Genomic DNA, 21,683 nt, shown 5'->3' on the forward strand with positions numbered 1-21,683 from the left:
AGTCCTTAAATCTCTAAAATTGATTGTGATTTTGTCTATTTTTTTAAAAAATTCTGTTTTTATATTATACATTTTGAATTTCTATTAGGTTTATTGCACGTTGTATTTTTGTAATTTCTTGCTAAAGAACTGTACCACAATTTTTTTATCAGGGGAAAGTTTTTATTGTCTTTCACCTTGGCATAGATTTTCTTTCATTATTAATATGAAAAAAATTTATTTCATATTTTTTGTTTCTTGTCACTTTAGGCTAGTAACTTAAAGAAAGTACTTCAAGGAATTATGAGTTACTACCATGAGGTATGAAAAAGATCTGCCTTCAAATACAAAATGCTATGTGATAATTATATTGACCCTGAGAAATGGCTTGGCTTTTTATTTGTAATATTTTATTTTATTATAATTCATAATCAAAATATTGCCATTTTTAGAGAACTCAAATTTTGTGAAAATTATTAGATTTAAAGTTTAAATGTATTGTATTTGCAAAAAACATTTACTTTGTTGATGCTATTTAAATTATTTTTTCAAATAGAATTTATTGCTTAATGATCAACAGTTTTGACTTAATTTTGCCAACTGGTTTTGATAAGTGATTATTGATTTATCATTTGTTAATTTATCTGAGTTGTTTCATAAACCTAATTATAATTAATTTTCCTTTTAATAGTTAAATGTTGTAAACTATTTGTAGCCTACATAAGTGAGTGATATGTTGTATTATTTTGATTCTCCAGTTTTTGGGGCAGCAGATTTCTGAAGAACTTATTCCCGATTTAAACCAAATAACTGAATGTTCGAATTCTGTGGAACTTGGGAGGTTGCTACAGCTTATTTTAGGTTGTGCGGTAAACTGTGAAAAGAAGCAAGGTAAGTAAAATTCAGTCAACTGAGGAATTCTACTTTTAAAAAACTACTTCTGTTGCCAGCATTTGCAAGATTGCATTTAACTTTACTATTTAATTTTGGCTGAAAGCACCTTGAAATGTAAAATTGAGATCTGAAATCTAGCCCTTCTCTGCCATTGATAAGCTACATATCTTGAGTGTCCTATATGTACCTGGATTCTGATATTCAGTGGCTAAATTAAATGTATCTTAGCATGTATAAGATGGTTTAAGTATCTAGTGCTTGGTTTAATTAATCCAGTTCTTAGAATTTAAGTAGATATTCAGTGAATTGTACTTATTCATCCAATAGTTTATAATGTACGTAAGAACCTGAGGTTGATTTAGTTTTTCATGAATAAATATTCAGTTACTAAATTATAATCCAAGCTTCTTCAGATAATGTTCTCCTGTTTTTTAGAAGAATACCTGTCCAGTGTATCATGATAAGCAGTCTGATAATATAATGAAATTGGTGTGTTATATTTGTATGTTCAAACGTAGTGATCCGGTATCTTGCTGAGTACAAAAATAATCACTTATGGTTACGTGAAATGAATAAAATGATGAACTGAGCAGACCCAAATCTCCTTCCCTGTGTCAGTCTGGGTGGTGACAGTTTTGATGCTGATTTTCTTTTTCATGATTTAATATAAACTTGGTCTTAATATGCCACCTTTATTGAAGAATTTCGGTTGCTTAATTTTGTAAAAATACTTCAAGTCAAGATTTTAGAAACCACATTCAACATCATCTAACTGATGAAGGAAGGATAAAAAACAGAGTAGATTCAACAAGAATTAACTCATAAAGGTTAAAAGAAAATGACATGTAATCAATGGTAGTTTATCAACTTAAAAAGAGATTAGATATCAGAAAACTTATATTAAGTTGCATCTCTTTATATCTTTTCATATTCCTCTTTATCATTAAAGTACTTTTTTGGGGGCAACTAAGTACTTATTTATAGACTTTTATTCCTCATGAAAAATGTCAAAAGATCTCTTATTGGATATTTTCATAAAATTGAGGGATATTTGTTTATGGAATTTTAAAACTTTCCAGAATATTTAGTCACATTCTGACAAGTAGTAATTCATGTATAACTCCAGTAATTGATACTTAAGCTGTAATTTTTCCTGAAAATGATGATTTTGTTGTATCCTGCAAAGTTCAATAAAATATGTAGAATGTTTATAATTTAGTTCTAAGTACCACTGAGCAATTTTGTCTTCATATTTTAAAAGGAAATCCAGTATCTGGATATACGGATGAAAGTTTAATAGGTAGTAAATATAAAGAAATAGCTCCATTTTGTTATTAAAAAATCAGGATTATCTAAGCATCTAATTGGATTTAGTTTTGAAAATGTCTGAATTCTCTTTTTAAGTGTGAGCAAATGAATGGAAAATCTATTAGTCATTAGACTAAAATTTAAAAACAAATCACATCCAGGTTATAAAACATCCTCCACACTTTTGTACTTTTGACATGAGACATTATTTTCAAAATGATTCCAAGGTGTTACAACAATTTCAATCTTAAAAGAATGAACTGGTTTGGTTAAAAATTCTCTTCTTGATGGGAAAGGGGATTATTTTTATGAAGATTTCAGCAGACTTGAAACAATTCGTTATGTAGAAAATCCATGAACAAGAAATAATTCCATGGTCTGTGCATGCCCCTTAGCACTTAGTGGTCAGGTGCATACCAAGACCTATCAGACTCTATTCAAATCTTGGATTCACAAATGATAAGAAGATTTGGAGGACTTTTAGAAGTTTCCCAGAAGAATCATTAAAGCAATATATGTATTAGAAAATAACAAGTCTTTGAAGTTTTAAAGTAGTTGTTTTAGCTGGAGGACATATATTTGAAGTGAATTTAAAACTGCAAATATATTAAGGGCTCTTTCTTATGTTCCTCATTTCCTGTTGGGACAAATTGCCTTGACAATACTGCATGTGTATTTGTGGGAAGGTGAAAGGATCTGTTTGTGGTGAAATTTTTAGGTTCTGAGCAAATGTTTACAGAAGGCTGTGTGGCTATGTAAGTCAAGTTGAATACCTTCCTGGAGTGAAGTAAATAGGTGATAAATGAAACATTCTGGGCCTAAATTATTTTGACATTAATTATAATTTTTTCTTTTTACCTTGTAAGAAAATTTGAGAATTTATTCTATGGGAAAAAAACATTTAAAAATATTGATATTTTCTGTTCTGCTTATTTGTTTTCTATAAATTTATTAGAAAATAATATCAAAATTTGGGGGCAGTCATTTTAGCTGGAGAACATACAATTCATAGTATTTATATGCTCATATACATTAGTGGACAAATAACATATTTGCATAAAAGATTTTTTGGTAAATGAATTTTTGTATCCTGTTGAATTGTTAAGGTACTATGGGTAAAGAGTAGATTTTTTTTCAGATTGAATTTTTTTTAAATCATAGAACATATTAAAAATATAATGACACTTGAAGAATCTGTTCAACATGTGGTCATGACTGCTATTCAAGAGGTAAGTTATATTCACGTAAGTATAAAAATCCTGAACTGTGTTATACTAAAGTTATAAATTTTGCGGGTGATTGTATTTTTTCTTTTATAAACTCACCCTTTCCAGTGGGTTTACTTAGTCTTCTTAGTTTTTCTCCCAAAATATCATAAAAGACCTTAAGCCTAATTTTAGCACCTCTGATTCTAAAAGCTGGTTGATAAATTAATGTTGTCAGGGTCTTTTAAATAACTTCCAGGAGAAGCAACCTTTGTGCAGATGGAAATTTTAATTACTTTCCTGACATTGTAGTTCATGTATACCATCTGTACTTTGAGAATATTAGATTCATGAGCAAAATATGGTAGTATTCAAGTTTTGGAGCCAAATAGCCAAGGAATTAAGTGATCCTGATTATCTTAGGAGAGGCAAAAAATTCAGGATTCATGGGTCCAGTGTTTATTCTTAATCAGGCTAAAAGGCACAGATAAGGTGGAGTGCAAAGGAGATTAGAGAGAAAATAGAAGAAAAACACACTTTGGAAGGGGCTTAATCTAGGGGAAGATATCACCCAGGGCTTCAGTAGCTTCCATATAGTCAGAGTTCGCATAAATAAGTCTGCCTTGCATGTGCAAAAAAGGTACTTTTAGAGGACCCTTCTTTACTTTTAAAATGACTTCTAAAATTAAGAATTTTGCCATATTACTCATTTAAAGGTTGTATTTTAAAAGTGTCAATTTATGCTATACAAAAATTGATTTTCAAAAGTTATTGTTCACTTAATGTGTTCAATTTTATTTAGCAATTTTGGAACTTGTAATTTTTCATTACACAAATATTTGAATATGTCTACATATTTCAAGCACAATTTGTTCTTAATATCCTCATAAATATTCTTGAACATTATTATTAGCTCTCTAATAAAATTTTTATTTGGATAGTGTTCTAAGGATATGCAAATTAAGGGAAAAAAGCTAAATAAGAATCATTTTACTTTTCTTTTATATATTTCCCCTTAAAATATTATATTTAAAATATTATATTGTACTTAATTTTACTATTTTAATTTTCTAGTTGATGAGTAAAGAAATAATGAACTCTCCTACAAATGATGCTGTTGGAGAATTAGAACAACAGGTGAGTATTTTAGCACATGAGGAAAATGTTCAGTGATACAAGTTCTTTAATAATCCCAATTATTTCCATAAGATTTATGTAGGAAAGCATATATAAAAACATTTTTTCATGGAACATAGTTTTTATGTATTTATATGCTCATATACATTAGTGGACAAATAATGTACTTGCATAAAGATCCAAACTGAATATTCTAATAAATTCCTTCATGAATGTGAGTAGGAGTAGATTTTTTTCTGATCATTTTATAAGAGTTGAGTGTTATTGAATATTCATTCCTTCTGACATCTGTAATGCACATTTGGCTCGTGCTAGATGATTGTATAATTAAATAGTAGACAATCTAAAAAATTCTGCTAAGTTTTAATTATAGTTTGAATAATAAGGTATATAATTTTTGTCACTCTTTCTATCCACTTTCCTCATATTGAAGAAATACCTTAAAGACTTCAGGTTTCGTTACAAGACACTATACATGAGAAAAAAGCCCCATTCTCTTTCCATGTGTAATCCAATCTGGGTTTTAGGGGATAGGGTAAGAGAAGGGGCAAATACATCTTTAGACATTTGTTTATTTTTATTTATCTATTATAACATTGCTAGTCATTTCATGAAACATTTCAAATTTAATTATTTGATAAAATTTTTGTTTAAATGTAAATATACTTTGTTCTTTCTGTGACAGAATTAAAAAAATACCTCCTTAAAATTTTTAAATATTTCCTAAGGATTTACACAAAATTTTATTCTGTGGGATTTCAACTTTAAATGTTGATGTGACTGTGTAAATATTATTTACACAGAGATGGCAAAATTGAGTAAATTTAAAAAAAACATTTTTAGTATCAGTGTGCTTATGTTATAAGAATATATTTTTCTATTTTTGTTAAACATGATTTCCTAAGAATTTGGATTCATATTTCAGCTTAAAAGGGCTTTGGAAGAACTTCAGGAGGCACTAGCAGAGAAAGAAGAGCTGAAACAAAGATGCCAAGAACTAGATATGCAGGTATGGACAAGAAATCTGATCAGAGCACAGTCCTTTCTTTGTTAATTAACTGGCAGCATGTTTTAGAAGTTGGGTTTCATTTTATGGAAGAAATATTAAAAGCATTTTTTACAAACTTCTGTATTCAAACATAAATATCATAAATAATTTTCTCTGATAATTGAAAATCACTGGTCAATTTTTAAGAAAATCATTCTACTGATTAGAGCTTTCAGCTATTTACATGAGGACTCAGTTGTGTATTTTATAAAATAGAAAAATTGCACTATTTGCTACATAGTTGTTTTTAGATATTAAATGAGATAATTTATAGAAGTACCTAGTAGTACTAATTACTTATAGTATTTATAGTACTATTTATAGTAATACTTACTAGTAGTATCCCCAATAAATTAAAATGCACACTATTTTATTTATATACACATACATATGTAATCTCTTATGCTTAGTTTGTTTTGCTTACATATATATCAATATGTATACATATAATTCTAGTACTCATAAATGAACTTGGTAGGAGCACCAATAGTAGTTAAGGGGTAGACTGTCAAACCAGGCTATCTATTTTCAGAACCTGGCCATATTACCAGCTGATGTATGTCCTCAGACAAATATCTTAATTTCTTTATACTTCAGTCTTCTTTTTGAGAAATGGAATCATGGTAGTATTTATCTCCCAAAGGGCTTTCAAGATTAAATGAACTAATATAAATAATCCTAGTGCCTGGCACAGAAGAACTATCTCTATGTTTGTGTTTATTGTTATTCTGTGAAAATACAAATACGAAAGTTGTGCAGTAAGACTAAAAAAAAAATGTTCAGAAAAGTTTAAGTGTTAGGAGAGAGAAGATGGAAGATCAGAGAAAGGAAGCACTTCTGTAGTTCCCAGCACTAGACTTAAGACTTACAAAGTGGGAAGACTAATTCTAAGTGAGGTGAGTAGCTAAGGACATTCATTGAAACTTAATATTAAACTGTAAAAAAAAAAAATTCATAGAGCACCAAAAATTGATATGATATATATATAATAATATATTTGTAAATATATTAAAAAATATAATAATATATTTGTACTAGTTTGGTTTCCAGAGGCGGCAGCTGAGCAGAGTGGGGAGTGCAGACAAAGGAAACACTTGAAAAGTAGATAAATTAAAAAATAAAAATACTGGCTTTCGGAAACCTGTGGATTAGAGAAGAATGCTGATTTTAATGGACATGGTATTGGTAGGTAAAACTTAGGGAAAGGGAATCCAAAATAGATCACCCCAGGGGTGAGAAGCATTTTGTAGCACAGAAAATGTTGGTGGGTGTATGTAGCTGTAACATCTATGAGCAGAGATGGGACTGGGAATTAATAAAGGAAGTACCAGTAGCTGAGTAGAAAATTCCCAGAGGGTGCTGGAACCAGAGAGTCTTTAACAGGCACAAAGAAAATTTTAACTGGGCCATTCATCCTTTGGGTTCCAAGAGAGAAAGCTTCCATTGTTGCTCACACCCCAAAAGAGCTAAAGGGAAGATACTAAAAGGAAGAATTTTACTGGAGACACTAGAAATTTAGAAGTCCAACCAAGAATGGCTGGTCCTCAGAAATAGGGGGCATGGATCAAATCTCAAATACCTACCTACAGCTTTCCAAAATTTTCCCAAATCCAAACCCTGACTTTTAGAACTTTAAATTTAGAGTTCTGCCTATCATCTACACTGCAGGATTACACCTACAGAAGAACCCCAAAACAAATCCCCAAAGTTCCAAAATAGAGGAAATTCAACAGAAGAGTAATCTATTAAATGAGAATCAAGACAGTATTAAATCAAAAATCAAAATGACAGGAAACCACAAACACATACCTGTACTAACTGAATGTTAATAGTCTCAATTTCCCAATTAAAAGACATAAATTAGCAGAAAGGATCAAAAAAACAAGATATAACTATATGCTTCTTGCAAGAGACTTGGGCAAAGACACTCACAAGCTAAAGATCAAAAGATGGAAAAAAATATTCCATAGAAATGAAGTCTGAAAATAACCATACATACATATTTCCATATCTGACAAAGCTCATTTCAAACAAAACTTAATCAGAAGAGCCAAGGCCACTACATTATGGTAAAGGGATCAATTTTTATAACAAGAAAATATAAGATAGTAAATACATATGCCTTGAATGTCAGCACACCCAAATACATAAAATAAAATACCTTGACATTAAATCTCAATAGACCTAACACAATGATATTGGGTGATTTCACATACATTTTTCACCAATAGTTCATCAAAAAATAAAATTAATAAAGGCATTTTCAATCTAAAGAAAAGTATAAGGGCTGGGGATGTGGCTCAAACAGTAGCGCGCTCACCTGGCACGTGTGCGGCCCGGGTTCGATCCTCAGCACCACATACAATCAAAGATGTTGTGCCCACCGAAAACTAAAAAATAAATATTAAAAACTCTCTCTCTCTCTCTCTTTAAAAAAAGAAAAAAAGAAAATTATAAATCAAATGAACCTAGTAGACATCTACAGAATATATTACTCTAAAACATTTGATTTACCTTCTTAGTAACTCAGGGAACTTTTTTAAAAACAGACCATATCCTAGGTCATAATGTCATTCTTAGCAAATAACAAAAAACATCAGTATAATACCATGTATCATATTGGAGCATACTGGAATGAAACTAGAAGTCAACAGCAAGAAAAATAATAGAAATTACATAAACACATGGAGATTGAACAACACTCTGAAGTGAGAGTAGAAATTGAGAAATTCTTAGAAACAAGAATGGAGATAAAATGTATCAAAATCTCTAAAACAGTATAAAGAGCAGTTCTGAGGTAAATTTCTAGCATTGAGTGCCTACACAAACAAACTTTATTCTCCCTCAAGACCTTAAAAAGAAGACTAACTAATACAAAATCATTAGAAGACAGGAATCAGTTAAGATCAGGGCCAAAATTAATAAAATTGAGAATAAAATAATATACAGGATCAGTACAACATAGAGTTTGTTCTTTGAAAACATAAATAAGATTGATAAACCCTTAGCCAGACTAACTGAAAGAGAAGACCCATATAAAAATAAATTGTAGATGAAAAAGGAGATCACCACAGACACTTCTGAAATCCAGAGGCTTTTTAGAAACTTTAGAAAATTTATACTCCAATAAACTGCAAAATCTAGAAGACAAATTTCCAGATATATGAACTGTTCAAATTGAACCAGGAAGATATAGAAAACCTAAACAGACCAGTATCAAGAAATGAAATTGAAATAGCAATTAAAAGCCTTCCAACAAAGAAAAGCCCAGGACCAGATGAATTCTCAGCAGAATTTTACCAGATCTTTAAAGAACTAATGCCAGTTTTCCTCATATTATTCCATGAAATTGAAAGGGGCAGAATACCTCAAATACATTCAATGAGTCTAGTATAACACTATTATCAAAATCAGACAAAGATACATCAAGGGAAGAAGACTACAGACTAGTTTGCCTGATGAACATAGATGAAGAAATCCTTTATGAAAGCTGCATTCAAAACAAATCAAGAAGATAATGCACCATGATCAAGTGGGTTTTATCCCAGGGATGCAAGGTTGGTTCAACATACTCAAGCCAGTAAATGTAGTTTACCACTTAAACAAAATTAAGGGCAAGAATCACATGATTGTTTCAACAGATGCAGAAAAGACCTTTGATAAAATTCAGCACTCTTGATGGTAAAAATACCAGAAAAGCTAGGGGTAGAAGGATATTATCTCAACATTATAAACACTAGTTATTATAATTCCAAAGCCAACATCATATTGAATGGAGAAAAAAATGAAAGCATTTTCTGTAAAATTAGAAACAAGACAAATATGTTAACTCTTGACTTCTATTCAATATAATTCTTAAAACACTAGCCAGAGCAATCAGGCATTAGAAGGAAATTAAAGGATGCAAATAGGAAAAGAATAAGTCAAACTGCCTGTTTGCTGATGACATAATCCTTTACCAGAAAACTTCTAGAGCTTATAAATGTAGAATACAAAATCATCACCCATAAATGAATGGTTTTTGTATATTCTAACAGTGATTGAGCCAGGAAAGAAATCAGGAAAACCATTCTGGTCACAATAACCTCAAAATAAAATAAAATTCTTGGGAATTAATCTAACTGATGAGGTAAAAGATCCCTACAATGGAAATTATAGCACACTGAAGAAAGAAATTGAAGATCTTGAGAAGATGGTAAGACCTCCCATGTTCTTGGATAGGCAGAATCTATATTGTCAAAATGGCCACAGTACCAGAAGCAATATACAGATTCAATACAATCCTCATCAAATATAAATGACATTCTTCATAGAATTAGAAAGAAAGATCCTTATGTGGAAGAATAAGAGACCCAGAATAGCAAAACAATACTGAGCAAGAAAAGTTATGCAGGGAGCATTTCTATACCCTATCTGAAATTATACCATAGAGCTGTAGTAACAAAAACAGCATGGTATTGGCATCAGAGTAGACTTGAAGACCAATGGAACAGAATAGAAGACAGACAAACCCTCATACTTATAGCCATCTGATACTTGACAAGAATGCCAAAAATATATTTTGGAGGAATTACAGCCTTTTTAACAAATATGATGCTGGGAAAACTGAATAACTATACATAGAGATGAAACTTGGTTCCTGTCTCTCACTCTGCACAAGAGTCAAATCAAAATGGATTAAAGACTTAGAATTAATTAATTAATTAATTAATTAATTAATTAATGGAATTAGACCAGAAACATTGCAACGGCTAGAAGGGTCAACACTCCATCATATTAGTGTTGGCACTAACTTTCTTAATAAGACCTCCAAAGTACAAAAAATAAAACCAGGAATCAATAAGTGGGATGCCATCAAATTAAAAAGCTTCTTCAAAGCAAAAGAAACATGAGTGTGAAGAGAGAGCCTGCAGAATGGAAAACAGTCTTTGCTAGCTACTCTGAAGGGGATTAATATCCAGAATATATAAAGAACTCAAAAAATTTAACACAGAAAAATAAATAATCAATCAATAAATGGACAAAAATCTATAAACAGAACCTTCTCCAAAGAGGAAAAACAAATGCCCAATAAATTTATAAAAAAAACTTTCAATATCTCTAGTAATAAAGGAAATGCAAATCCAAACTATAGTAAGGTTTCATCTCACTCTGGTCCATATGGCAATATCAAGAACACAATAATAAATGCAGGTGAGGATGCAGGAAAAGAAGGTATACTTGCACATTGATGGGACTGTAGACTAGTACAACCACTATGGAAAGTAGTATGAAGATTCCTAAAAAGAAAAAAACAAAAAACTGTAATAATGCAGTAACTGCACTGTTTATAGCAGCGTAATTCACAATAATTAAATTTATGGCATCAACCTATATCACTGTCAAGAGATGAATAGATTAAAAATTGTGATATATAAATGTTATATACATTTGTGAGATACATATACATACACAAACACACATACACACACACATATATATACGCACACTTACATACACACACTATGCTGTTTTACTCAGCCATAAAGAAGGATGAAATTAGGACATTTGCTAGTAGATGGATGAAAATGGAGAACATCATAAAGGATTGAATTTTTTTCTCAAATTTGGAAGCTAGAGTAAAATAAAAAAAAGGGGAGAATTGGATATCATAAAGATATAGGTAAGATTGGTAGTGTAGGAGGAGATTGAGAGGGAAAGAGGAGGAATGAGAAAGTGGAGGAAATGTGGAGTGAATTTTTTAAAAATCACATGTACATATATAAATATACCATAGGAAATTTCACGTTTATGTATAAGTGAAAGAACCAACAAAAAATAAACGAAAAGACCACCAATAGAGTGTAGAGGAGGAGAATGGGGGAAGGTCAGGTGAGAGGAGGGAAAAAGGGGAGATTAAGAACTCAAATTGAATTCTATGCATGTATGATTCTGTCAGGATAAACCCAACTACTATGTATGACTATAATGCTCTAATAAAAAAATAAAAATTTATGTGTACCCACTTAGTATACTCTACATAATTTGCATTTTTTGGTCAAATAATGAGCTGAATAGTTTAATCTCTGAAAAATATAAGGACACAAAACTAAGGTTATGTTAGCTTTATTCTTGCCAGATGAAGTCATTTCAAATACCTGAAGTGATAGGGCTGGTTAATATTTTTAACTCTTAATGGTTTTCAGATATAACAAAGTAATTTAGGTAGTAATTGCAACAGAATTCAGATCTTTTAAATTCATCTTTAAAAGAAGTTAGTCCTTGCTGGGGATATAGCTTAGTTGGTAGAGTGCTTGCCTTGCATGCACAGGCCCTGGGTTCGATCCCCAGCACCACAAAAAGAAAGAAAGAAAACAGTCCTCTGTATTTCAGTAAAGCAAATATCTGTTTTCTGCATCTTTCCTAACCATACATTGTAATACACAGCCCCCCACACACAATGTAAAGAAACTAAAATATGTTATTTTCATATGGATCATATTTATTCATAGAATACTTCATATAAAGATTAGGAATTGAGCCATTTAGGTGTAAAAATTTTATAGGACCTTCGTATAGCTTTCTCAGAAATTCTTATTCAATAAAGAACACAAAATTCTGCATTAAAAGATTTAAGTGTTTATAATACATAATATCAAGTATGTAATCTTGCAGTTTTAGTTGAAAGGTTTATAAATCTGAAACAGAGGGGAAAGGCAGGTTCAGAGTGAAGCTAAAGAATATAGCTCCTTGGGAGCTTGTGAAAAAGATGCCTAGAACTTCCTCCTAACATTCCAAGTCATGGATCTGGGGTGGGTCCAAGGAGCTTGAAAGTGTAATCTCCTCTCCTTTCATTCTGTGGTGAAATTGATAGGAACAAGGGTGGTTACTTACCAAATGTTGAAAACTAAAATTTGCCCTTGTTCTTCTTCCTTCTTTAGAGGATCCACCTAGTTTGAAGACTGAGGGCTTTGTTTCTCCTGTATCCACAATTTTGTGACGGCCCTTACCTTACCCTTAAGTTAGAATGAGACAATAGGTTGAGCATCACTAAACTAAGATCTGAAATGATCCAAAATCTAAAATTTTTTAAGCACTGACATGATGTGACAAGTGGTAAATTTCACATCCAACCTCAGGTGATGAGTTGCAGTCAAAAATGTGGATGTAAAACACATACTTCAGTTGATGTCCTCAAGGGAGTAAGACCTTTCCAGCTTCTTTCAGATGTGGCGTATCTTTCCTCCCACTCCAATATTCCCCCGTGCAATGTCAAGATACCCCACATGAGGCCTAGACCTACGTGCGTTACTTACTGGGTTTTTAAAATATTTTCTGCTTTGTGGTATAAAGATATTATCAAAAACATAAAAAAAAAAACCCTTAACAAACTGCTGTGGTTAACAGTGATAAAGAGGAAGAATTTGTGTTTGTAACACAAAAATCAAGCTGTTAGAGAAACTGGGCAGTGGTATATGTGTAAAATATCTAACTGGAGAGTATGGTATAGGAGTGTCTAGCATATGTGACCTAAAGAAACAGAGGAGTAAAGTGTTCTATGCTAAAATGCTGAATAGGACAAAAAAAAAAAATCAAAAACCACTGCATAAAGCTAAAGTGAAATTGATCATCTGTTGAAAGAGCAGACCCATCAGTGTCAACAGTGAACACATAAACCATTTAATGGTATATTAATCATGAGAGAAGAAAGACCTATCATGATGAATTAAAAGTTGAAGGATACCACATATTCAATAGGCTCATTTCAGAAATTTAAGAAAAGACACAGCAGTAAATTTTTCAAGATTTGTGTCAATAAAGCATATGATGGTCACAAAGCACATAGAAATCTATCAATGAGTTTGCTAAGGTCATTACTGATGAAATCTGATGTCAGAGCAAGATGTAATGGTGAAGAAACATCAGTGTTTTGGCACTTTTTCCCTTTGAAAGACATTGACTACAGCTGATGAGACAGTCCCTAAGCAAATAAAGAATGGCAAGGACAGAATAACTGTGATTGGATATGCTAATTAATAGGCATGAAGAAGTGTATGATAGGCAAATTTGTGTCCTTGCTATTTTAAAGGAATGTATTTCTTAGCAGTCATTTATCATTATAACAAAGGCAGGGATCAGCAGGGATATCTTTTCTGACTGATTCACAAATGTTTTGTACAGGTGAATTGTGCTCACTACTGGGAAATTTGGACTATATGATTGTAAGATTTTGTTATTCCTTGACAAATGTTCTGTTCATGCTCTTTGAAATTCTCATTAAAAGTAATGCTTATTCCATGTGCTTTCTCCCAAATGTGACTGTTAACTCATCCACGTGACCAGGGTATCAATAGATTAATGAAGAATAAATATAAAACATTTTCTTAAACAGCATGTTAGTAGCAATGAACAGAAGCATGAATATATAGGTTTTCAAAAGGAGTTTAACATGAAGAATGCTGTATATGTTATTGCCATTGTTGGAAACAAAAGTGAATAAAGAAAGTTGTGTTATGCCTGGTACAGTCTCTGGTATGGGATTGTATTCAATGATAAGATGAATAAGGTGATGATTTTTGAAAGATTATATCAAGTGAAAAAGAAGTTATAGCAAATCTCCTTAAATATGTAAAAAATAAACCTACAGAATGTCAGTAAACTGGAAGAAGGCCTCCTAGGAAGCCTTTTCAAGTATTTCCTCCTCAGTTACTTACTTTTGTCTTTAAGTCTCTGATTTTATAAACTGACATGATTTGTAAGAAAGTTGCCATTGTTGTTGTATAAGCATGGGTACAGAGATTCTAGTGATGCCAAGGTGCTGTCTAGTTTGGGCATTTTATTGATGGTGCATCATATATTTTACTGTTAGGTACTTATGTGTTAATACATTAAGAAAATTAGTACTTATCTGTACCATGTACATTCATAGTCAGGAATAGTAGTGATAGTGATGTCAAAGAACCAGATTGTCCACATGGTTGGCTAAGATAGTGACACCATTGCTTTTGGTTGGCTCAGCATATACAAGCTTTGTTTCATGCACAAATTTATTTTTTAAAATATTGTTACCTTTAGGCTATTATAAGTTGTATATGAAACATAAATGAATTTTGCATTTAGATTTGAGTCTTATCCCCAAGTTATCTCATTAAATAGGTACAACTGCTCCAAAATCTGAAAACTTTTGGCCCCTAAAGCATTTCAGATGAGGGATACTCAACATGTAGTCCTTTCTTTTTGCTCTACCCCCCACTCTATAGTATGCTTTCATCAAAGCACCACCAACATCTCTTATTTAATTATTTACAGGGCAGAAACTCTTTTATTTGTATCTGAATCGCTTAGAACTATACATGACAAATAATAGTCACTGATTCCTTACATAACAAGCATGGATGCATGCTTTGAATTTAGAAACAGAAAGTTGTGTGTTTACATTGTCCACCTAGAGACAGTTTCCTGGCCTGCCTTCATATTTCTCATTTAGATGTATTAAAATGTGAACTTAGGTATAATGCAGTTTTATTGAGTTTATTATATTCATGAATTAGGCAGCTCCAAACCAGAGTGGTTTGGACCTTCCACTTAGGAAACAGTTGGAAGACAGTAATAGGGTTACTACAGCAATAAAGAAAAGATAGATTATAGGTACATGGTTGCCTATTTGGTTGAAAGTCCCTGGTTGTATAATTTTAATCTTGTTGGTTCTTCGCATCAGTTGAGCTTAAATACTGTTTTTCTTTAATATAGCATTTGTAAGAAATAGCTCAAGGTAAGTTGCACTTACATTTGCAAATCTAACAAAGTTTAGATCACTTATAAAGCCTAACTGGTTTAGTCTGTTGAGGAATTTTTCAGGCTTAGTCTTCATTTTAATAATGTAACAGAGAACAGTGTTTGTAACTTGCCTATATAGTATTTAATGCAATCACTTGATTTAATTTCCTTTTTAGTTCATTGTTTCTATATGTCATCTCATTCACTTATGGAATTGGTTGTACCTATTGAAAATATAAATAGCAATCTTGTCCAATAATATTATGGATGCCAATGATAATGGAACACCTTTTTATCTAGTTCTTGTTAAAATATATGTAAAATTCTGGGCTCATGAAAAGTCATAGCTGTACCTAAAAAATTTTTAAATAGAAAAGAATTAGAACCAAGAGAAAAAACATGCTTGTTTTAAAGGAGTTTAAAACATGTATCAGGTACTGACATTTTTGTAGTTTTGCACTTAGACATTTTATTATCTATTTTAAATCATAAACACAAAGTCTCTTTACAAATGGAAACAGTTAAGATTTTTGGTATTGATTCATCAACCAAATATACTTGTTTCCTGAATATGTGATATGTGACTGATTATTTTTCACTATGAACCCCAGATGATAACTTTGCATAGGTGAAAGCATTTTGAAAGTTAGTTTTGACAAAAAAGGGAAATATTAATGTTTTGAAGTTGGATTCACATATTAAATTTTAGAGATTTAGAAACATTGTATTTCCAAAACTGAGACAGGTATAATATTCTAAAAGCATCCTTACTGTATATTGCATATGTGTACTAATTTGATTTCTTTGTTTTCCCCAAACTTCCTAGACTCAGAATTTCAGAGTTGAAAGTATTCTTAGAAATCATCTAATCTGAGTAGTCAAGCTGTTTCATGACCTTGACAGAATTAGAATCAAGAACTCCCAATTCTGTGAGTTTTGTTGTTGTTGTTGTTATTGCTGCTTATATTTCTGTATTTGTTTTTTAGGTGACTGCACTTCAAGATGAGAAGAATTCACTGGTTTCTGAGAATGAGATGATGAATGAAAAACTTGACCAGTTGGATGGCTCTTTTGATGATCCAAATACGATGGTTGCAAAGAAGTATTTTCATGCACAATTACAACTAGAACAGTTACAGGAAGAGAACTTCAGGTAGCATTTTTAGTAGAAATTATTTTATAGAATTCTTTTCATTAAACTAGTAGCTAAAAATCATATCAACTAATTATTAGTATATTAAGCATGTTTAAGACACTGATTAAGCTACTAAAAATACCAAGTATCTGATTTATTGTCCAGATAAGCAAGTAAATTATGTAAAACAGTGCAAAGATACAGGACAAATGAAGGCCATATGCCACCAGTAAGATTTCAAGAGAGTGAATAATGAAGCTTGGAAGAAATAGGGAGTTTCTCACATAAGAGAGATAATCTGATAATGAGTGGAAAAATATAAATCTTAAACGCTTCTTATTTGAACATTAATATTATTTCTTTTAAAAATAGAGTTCTTACCTTTAATAAACATTGATTGTTGCTTGTGTGCTTACCACTGAGTCTTACACTATGAGATCTTAAAGACAGACATGCTAATTTTTTAAATATTTTTTTATAGTTGGACCCAATACCTTTATTTTATTTATATATTTTTATGTGGTGCTGAGGATTGAACCCAGGGCCTCACACGTGTTAGGTGAGCAGTCTACCACTGAGTCACAACCCCAGCTCCCAAACATGCTAATTTTACCATACAATTTTTTTTTATATCATTTCAAACTTGCAAAAAAAAGTTGCAATAATACTACTAAGAACTCTGCTTTTACAGTGTTTTATATTTGGAGTTTTACAGTTTTCTCTATTTGCTTTAGCAGTTTCTCTATTCTTATAGTTAAACGTTTTTCTGAATCATTTGACACTAATTTGGAGACATGCCTCTTTATTTCAGTGTGTATTTCCTAAAAACAAGAACATCCTCAGTATAGGAAATTTGTCACTGATTAAACATTATCTAATCCACATATTGTATTCAAATTCCATCAATTGTTTCAGTGTCCCTTATAAAGTTTTTTTTTTAACCCTTTCTTTGAAATCCAGAATTATGCATCCTATTTAGAAATGGACTCTTATTCAGAGGACTGTAAATCCATTACTATCATCACTTATTTCGAGGGTCAAATTTTCCCAGATTTGGTCAGTGAAAAGCCTTTCAACTGGTGATTTTAGCCGTTCAACATATATTTTTTTTGAGCAGTTTATTACTTTATGATATCACAAAGTTTTCTACACACATTGTCATTAATTTATTGCAGTCTCCTTAGAGTTAATATTTGTCCTCTTTACATGTCAACTATTTTTTAAACAGTGAATTTATCTTATGCATTTTTCTCTTCCTCTTTTGAAATTAAAATTTCTGTTAGACTCTATAGAGGTTACTAAGCACATGTTTTGGAAGTGTAAATGAAAATTCAGGACATTAAACTTATTTTTCATGCCTATTACAAATCTAAGAGTCCCAAATACCTTATTCCTTCAATCTTTCCTGTTTTGAATGTGGAATTTAAGTATGTCATGTCATGTCTCAGTAGGAAGACAATTGATGGAAATTATAAATATAAAATATTATATTATAAATGATTATATTACAAATAATCACTTATTTTCTTTGTGCAAGGCTTGAAGCTGCAAAAGATGATTACCGTGTTCACTGTGAAGAACTTGAAAAGCAATTAATTGAATTTCAGCATAGGAATGATGAATTGACTAGTCTTGCTGAAGAAACAAGAGCCCTGAAGGATGAAATAGATGTTCTTAGGTATGGCAGGCCTAAATATATTTATGTTAATTCTAAGTTTTTAGCTAATGTGAATATTCCATGCTTTAATCAGAAATTCTTAAAGAGTTTTGCCAATGTATAAAATGTTGAACACTTTTTATTCATGTTTCTGGTCTTTACTTCCTTTATGCTTGCTGGAATTGTATTTGAAAGATAATGTTCAACTCTTGTTACAACAGTTTCACATTAGAACCTACAAACCCAAAATCTTCTCTGAAGATTTTGTAAATGATCCATTTAGCTTAAACTGGTACCCATTTTTGTATTTTGAGAAAATTTTTTTTTAGGAAATGTTTTTTCACAATATTTTCATATTTGATGAAATATAAATATAGAAGAGGAGCCTAACATTTATTTCAAGGATTGTCTTGGGCAATATTTTATAATATATATTTATATTTGACTTTTGCCTATGAATTGTTACCCAATGAATAGGCTGTCCACATGTTCTGCATGTTTTCTGTTGATTTTTCTTAATTAGCTATTTTTTTTTTTTTGCAGCTCTTAATAACCATTTTAAACAAAATCTTTAGAACCATTAATTTTGACAGTGTTGGTGACTTGATTTGGTTTATTTATCTTTGCTACAGCCTGGTTGGTCCACTAAGTGTAATTCCAAAGAAAGACAAATTCATAAATTGACTTATCTTCCTAAGTTTTTCAAACACTAAAAATAAGATGATACTAAATGATACTAAAACAAAGCAAGGTTTTTCTGTAAGCTACAGAATAGTTTAGAATTGTTTTTACTATATGTACAAAGCCCGTCTTTTTTTTTTTTAATATGAGGCTAAAAACATTTTGGTGGTAACTTAATGTGTCACATTTGAAGCATTTTTACTTTTGATGCCTTAATAACAAAAAGATTGAACATTAAATGGTTTTAGACCCAAATCTTGGTTAAAGCTTGGGAGATTCATTTTACAATCAGAATAAAATTGCTCTGTGTATATGCTACTCTTTAATTTGGATTGCTTTTTCTTTATTACTACAGGGCTACTTCTGATAAAGCAAATAAACTAGAGTCAACAGTTGAGATATATCGTCAGAAACTACAAGATCTAAATGACCTTCGCAAGCAGGTTAAAACTTTACAGGAAACAAACATGATGTATATGCATAATACAGTCAGCTTGGAAGAAGAATTAAAGAAGGCAAATGCAGCACGCACACAATTAGAAACGTACAAAAGGCAGGTAAGAAAATATCTTAATTTTTAATTGATATAATTGAAAGAATTCAACTTCATTATTCCATTTCATCTTTAAGAATGATACAAAAGTTAAGCATTGCATACAATAAGCTATGTACTTCAGTGAATTTCTTCTATATGTAATTTTAATATCAAGGTTGATAGCTGAGTTTGACTTCTCCAGGTCCTTCGCCTTCTTATTGCCTTCCAAACTTATTTTTGCTAACGTATTTGTTTTTGAGATGTTACAGTTTATTAATGTTTCTAGTAAACATTGACAGATGCTTAGAGGATGGCAGAAAATGCAGCTGTGACCTAAAATATTCTATTCTGCTATTTTCAAATAATCTAGACAAACATTAGGATATAAGGCTACTGTTTAATATTGTGTCTTAATTATTATTTTGTATTTAACATTAATTCTTTTATAGTTACTATTTTCCAAATACTTAGAATATAATTTTAATACATACATTTATTTCTAATCAGTTCATTTACTTTGAAACACTATCAATATTTTATACTCTTATTTCTTTCTTGATTTCTGACAAAAGATTCAGGACCTTCACGTTAAACTTTCCTCTGAATCCAAAAGGGCAGATACACTAGCATTTGAAATGAAGCGGCTTGAAGAAAAACATGAAGCTTTACTTAAGGAAAAAGAGGTAATCATAAATATATTTGATAAGGATATAGCTTAGTAGCTAGAATGCTTGCCTCCAATGCACAAGGCCACGAGTTCAATCCCCAGCACCACACACACAAAAAAGGAGTATGTTATTCTTTTTTTAGCTTTTTAACTACCCATTCTTAGAATGGTAACAATATCTACTTGTTCTATCTTTCTTGAAATTGAAATTATATACATATAGAAAAGTCTTGTAAAAATGATTTCACTTCATTCAGTTTTTAAACATTTAATTAATTTATTTATTTTTTGGGTACTGGAGATTAAACTCAGACACTTGACCACTGAGCCACATCCCCATCCCTAGTTTGTATTTTATTTAGAGAGAGAGTCTTACTGAGTTGCTTAGTGCTTCGCTTTTGCTTAGGTTGGCTTTGAACTCACAATCTTTATGCCTCAGTCTCCTGAGCCGCTGGGATTACAGGCATGCACTACCATGCCTAGCTACATTTTATTTTTGTTAAGCATTTACAAAATGTATATAGATTATTGGGATTCAGTGTGACATTTCAACACGTGCATACAGTGTGCACTAATTAAATTGAGCCTCCTTTAATTCACTCCCCCAAATTATCCTAATTAATATTCTACATTCAAGTCTACTATTTTAACTACCACATATGAGAGAGAATGTGTAGTACTTCGTCTTCCTGTCTGGCTTATTTTACTTAACAAAAAATGTCCTCCACTTTCATCCATTTTGCTTCAAATGGCATTCATCTGTATGGCTAAATAACATTTCACTGTTTATTTTTAATCCATTTATCTAGTGATGGGCGCATAAATTGATTCCATATCTTAGCTATTGTAAATAGTGCCACATTAAACATGAAAATGCAAGTATCTCTATCTCTTTGGTATGTTGATTTCGTTTCTGTTGGATATGAAGTGAGTAGCTAGATCATATAGTACATCTGTTATTAGTTTTTTCAGGAATATTCTCTATAATGTTATATTCATTTACATTCCCAACAAAAGTGTGTGAGTTCCTTGTTCACATCCTCACATGTTATTTGGGTTTTTTTTTTCTTTTGTTTGCTTTGTTTTATTGTGAATAATATCTGTTCTAACAGGGTGAGAGGATATCTCATTGTAGATGTTCTCCATGATTACTAATGCTGTAGAGTATTTTTTTCATTGTATTATTGGCCATTTACATTAATTCTTTTGAGAAATGTCTATTCAGATCACTTGCCTATTCTATAAATTAAGCGTTTTGGTTCCTAATATATTTCTGGATATTAATCCTTTGTTACATGAATACTTGGTGAATATTTTCTTCCAATGTGAAAGTATTTGGGGATGTTAGGTTGCTGTGAATTTTTTCAGTAAATTTCCAAATGGGTTTTATGGTATAGTTTTATGGTATAGTTTTGATAAAGTGTATAGTGCATCAGAACACAAGGATTTCATTTTCCTATAGGTCTCAAAACAGTGGGGTCCTCCTTGTAGATCTGGCAATTGTATTGTATAAACCAGGGTATATGGAATACACCCTCTGTGATTATACACCTTAACAACTCTATATACTCTAAACAGTTATGGGAGTGATTTAGATTAGGACCCTGCATAGATGTGGTATCCACAGCCTTTGTGTTAATTGTTTTTGCTCTAGGAGTATATTTCCATGAATGGGACCTGA

General features: G+C 31.3%; 1 protein-coding gene across 4 annotated transcripts in view; it reads left to right on the top strand.

Moving 5' to 3' along the window:
- Hook1 (hook microtubule tethering protein 1) overlaps positions 1 to 21,683 on the top strand; it is a 56,708-nt gene that overhangs the window by 13,205 nt on the left and 21,820 nt on the right. For 3 of the 4 annotated variants that reach the window (XM_021726817.3, XM_078026354.1, XM_078026356.1), the window contains 9 exons: positions 250 to 300; positions 738 to 870; positions 3,343 to 3,410; positions 4,461 to 4,523; positions 5,449 to 5,532; positions 16,314 to 16,480; positions 18,000 to 18,140; positions 19,156 to 19,357; positions 19,908 to 20,018. In XM_021726817.3, the coding sequence (XP_021582492.2) occupies positions 250 to 300; positions 738 to 870; positions 3,343 to 3,410; positions 4,461 to 4,523; positions 5,449 to 5,532; positions 16,314 to 16,480; positions 18,000 to 18,140; positions 19,156 to 19,357; positions 19,908 to 20,018 (1,020 nt within the window). The remainder of the gene's footprint in view (positions 1 to 249; positions 301 to 737; positions 871 to 3,342; positions 3,411 to 4,460; positions 4,524 to 5,448; positions 5,533 to 16,313; positions 16,481 to 17,999; positions 18,141 to 19,155; positions 19,358 to 19,907; positions 20,019 to 21,683) is intronic. The other variant, XM_078026355.1, reaches the window with a different exon arrangement.

This window comes from Ictidomys tridecemlineatus, chromosome 11 (assembly GCF_052094955.1).
Source record: "Ictidomys tridecemlineatus isolate mIctTri1 chromosome 11, mIctTri1.hap1, whole genome shotgun sequence".
Classification (NCBI taxonomy): domain Eukaryota; kingdom Metazoa; phylum Chordata; class Mammalia; order Rodentia; family Sciuridae; genus Ictidomys; species Ictidomys tridecemlineatus.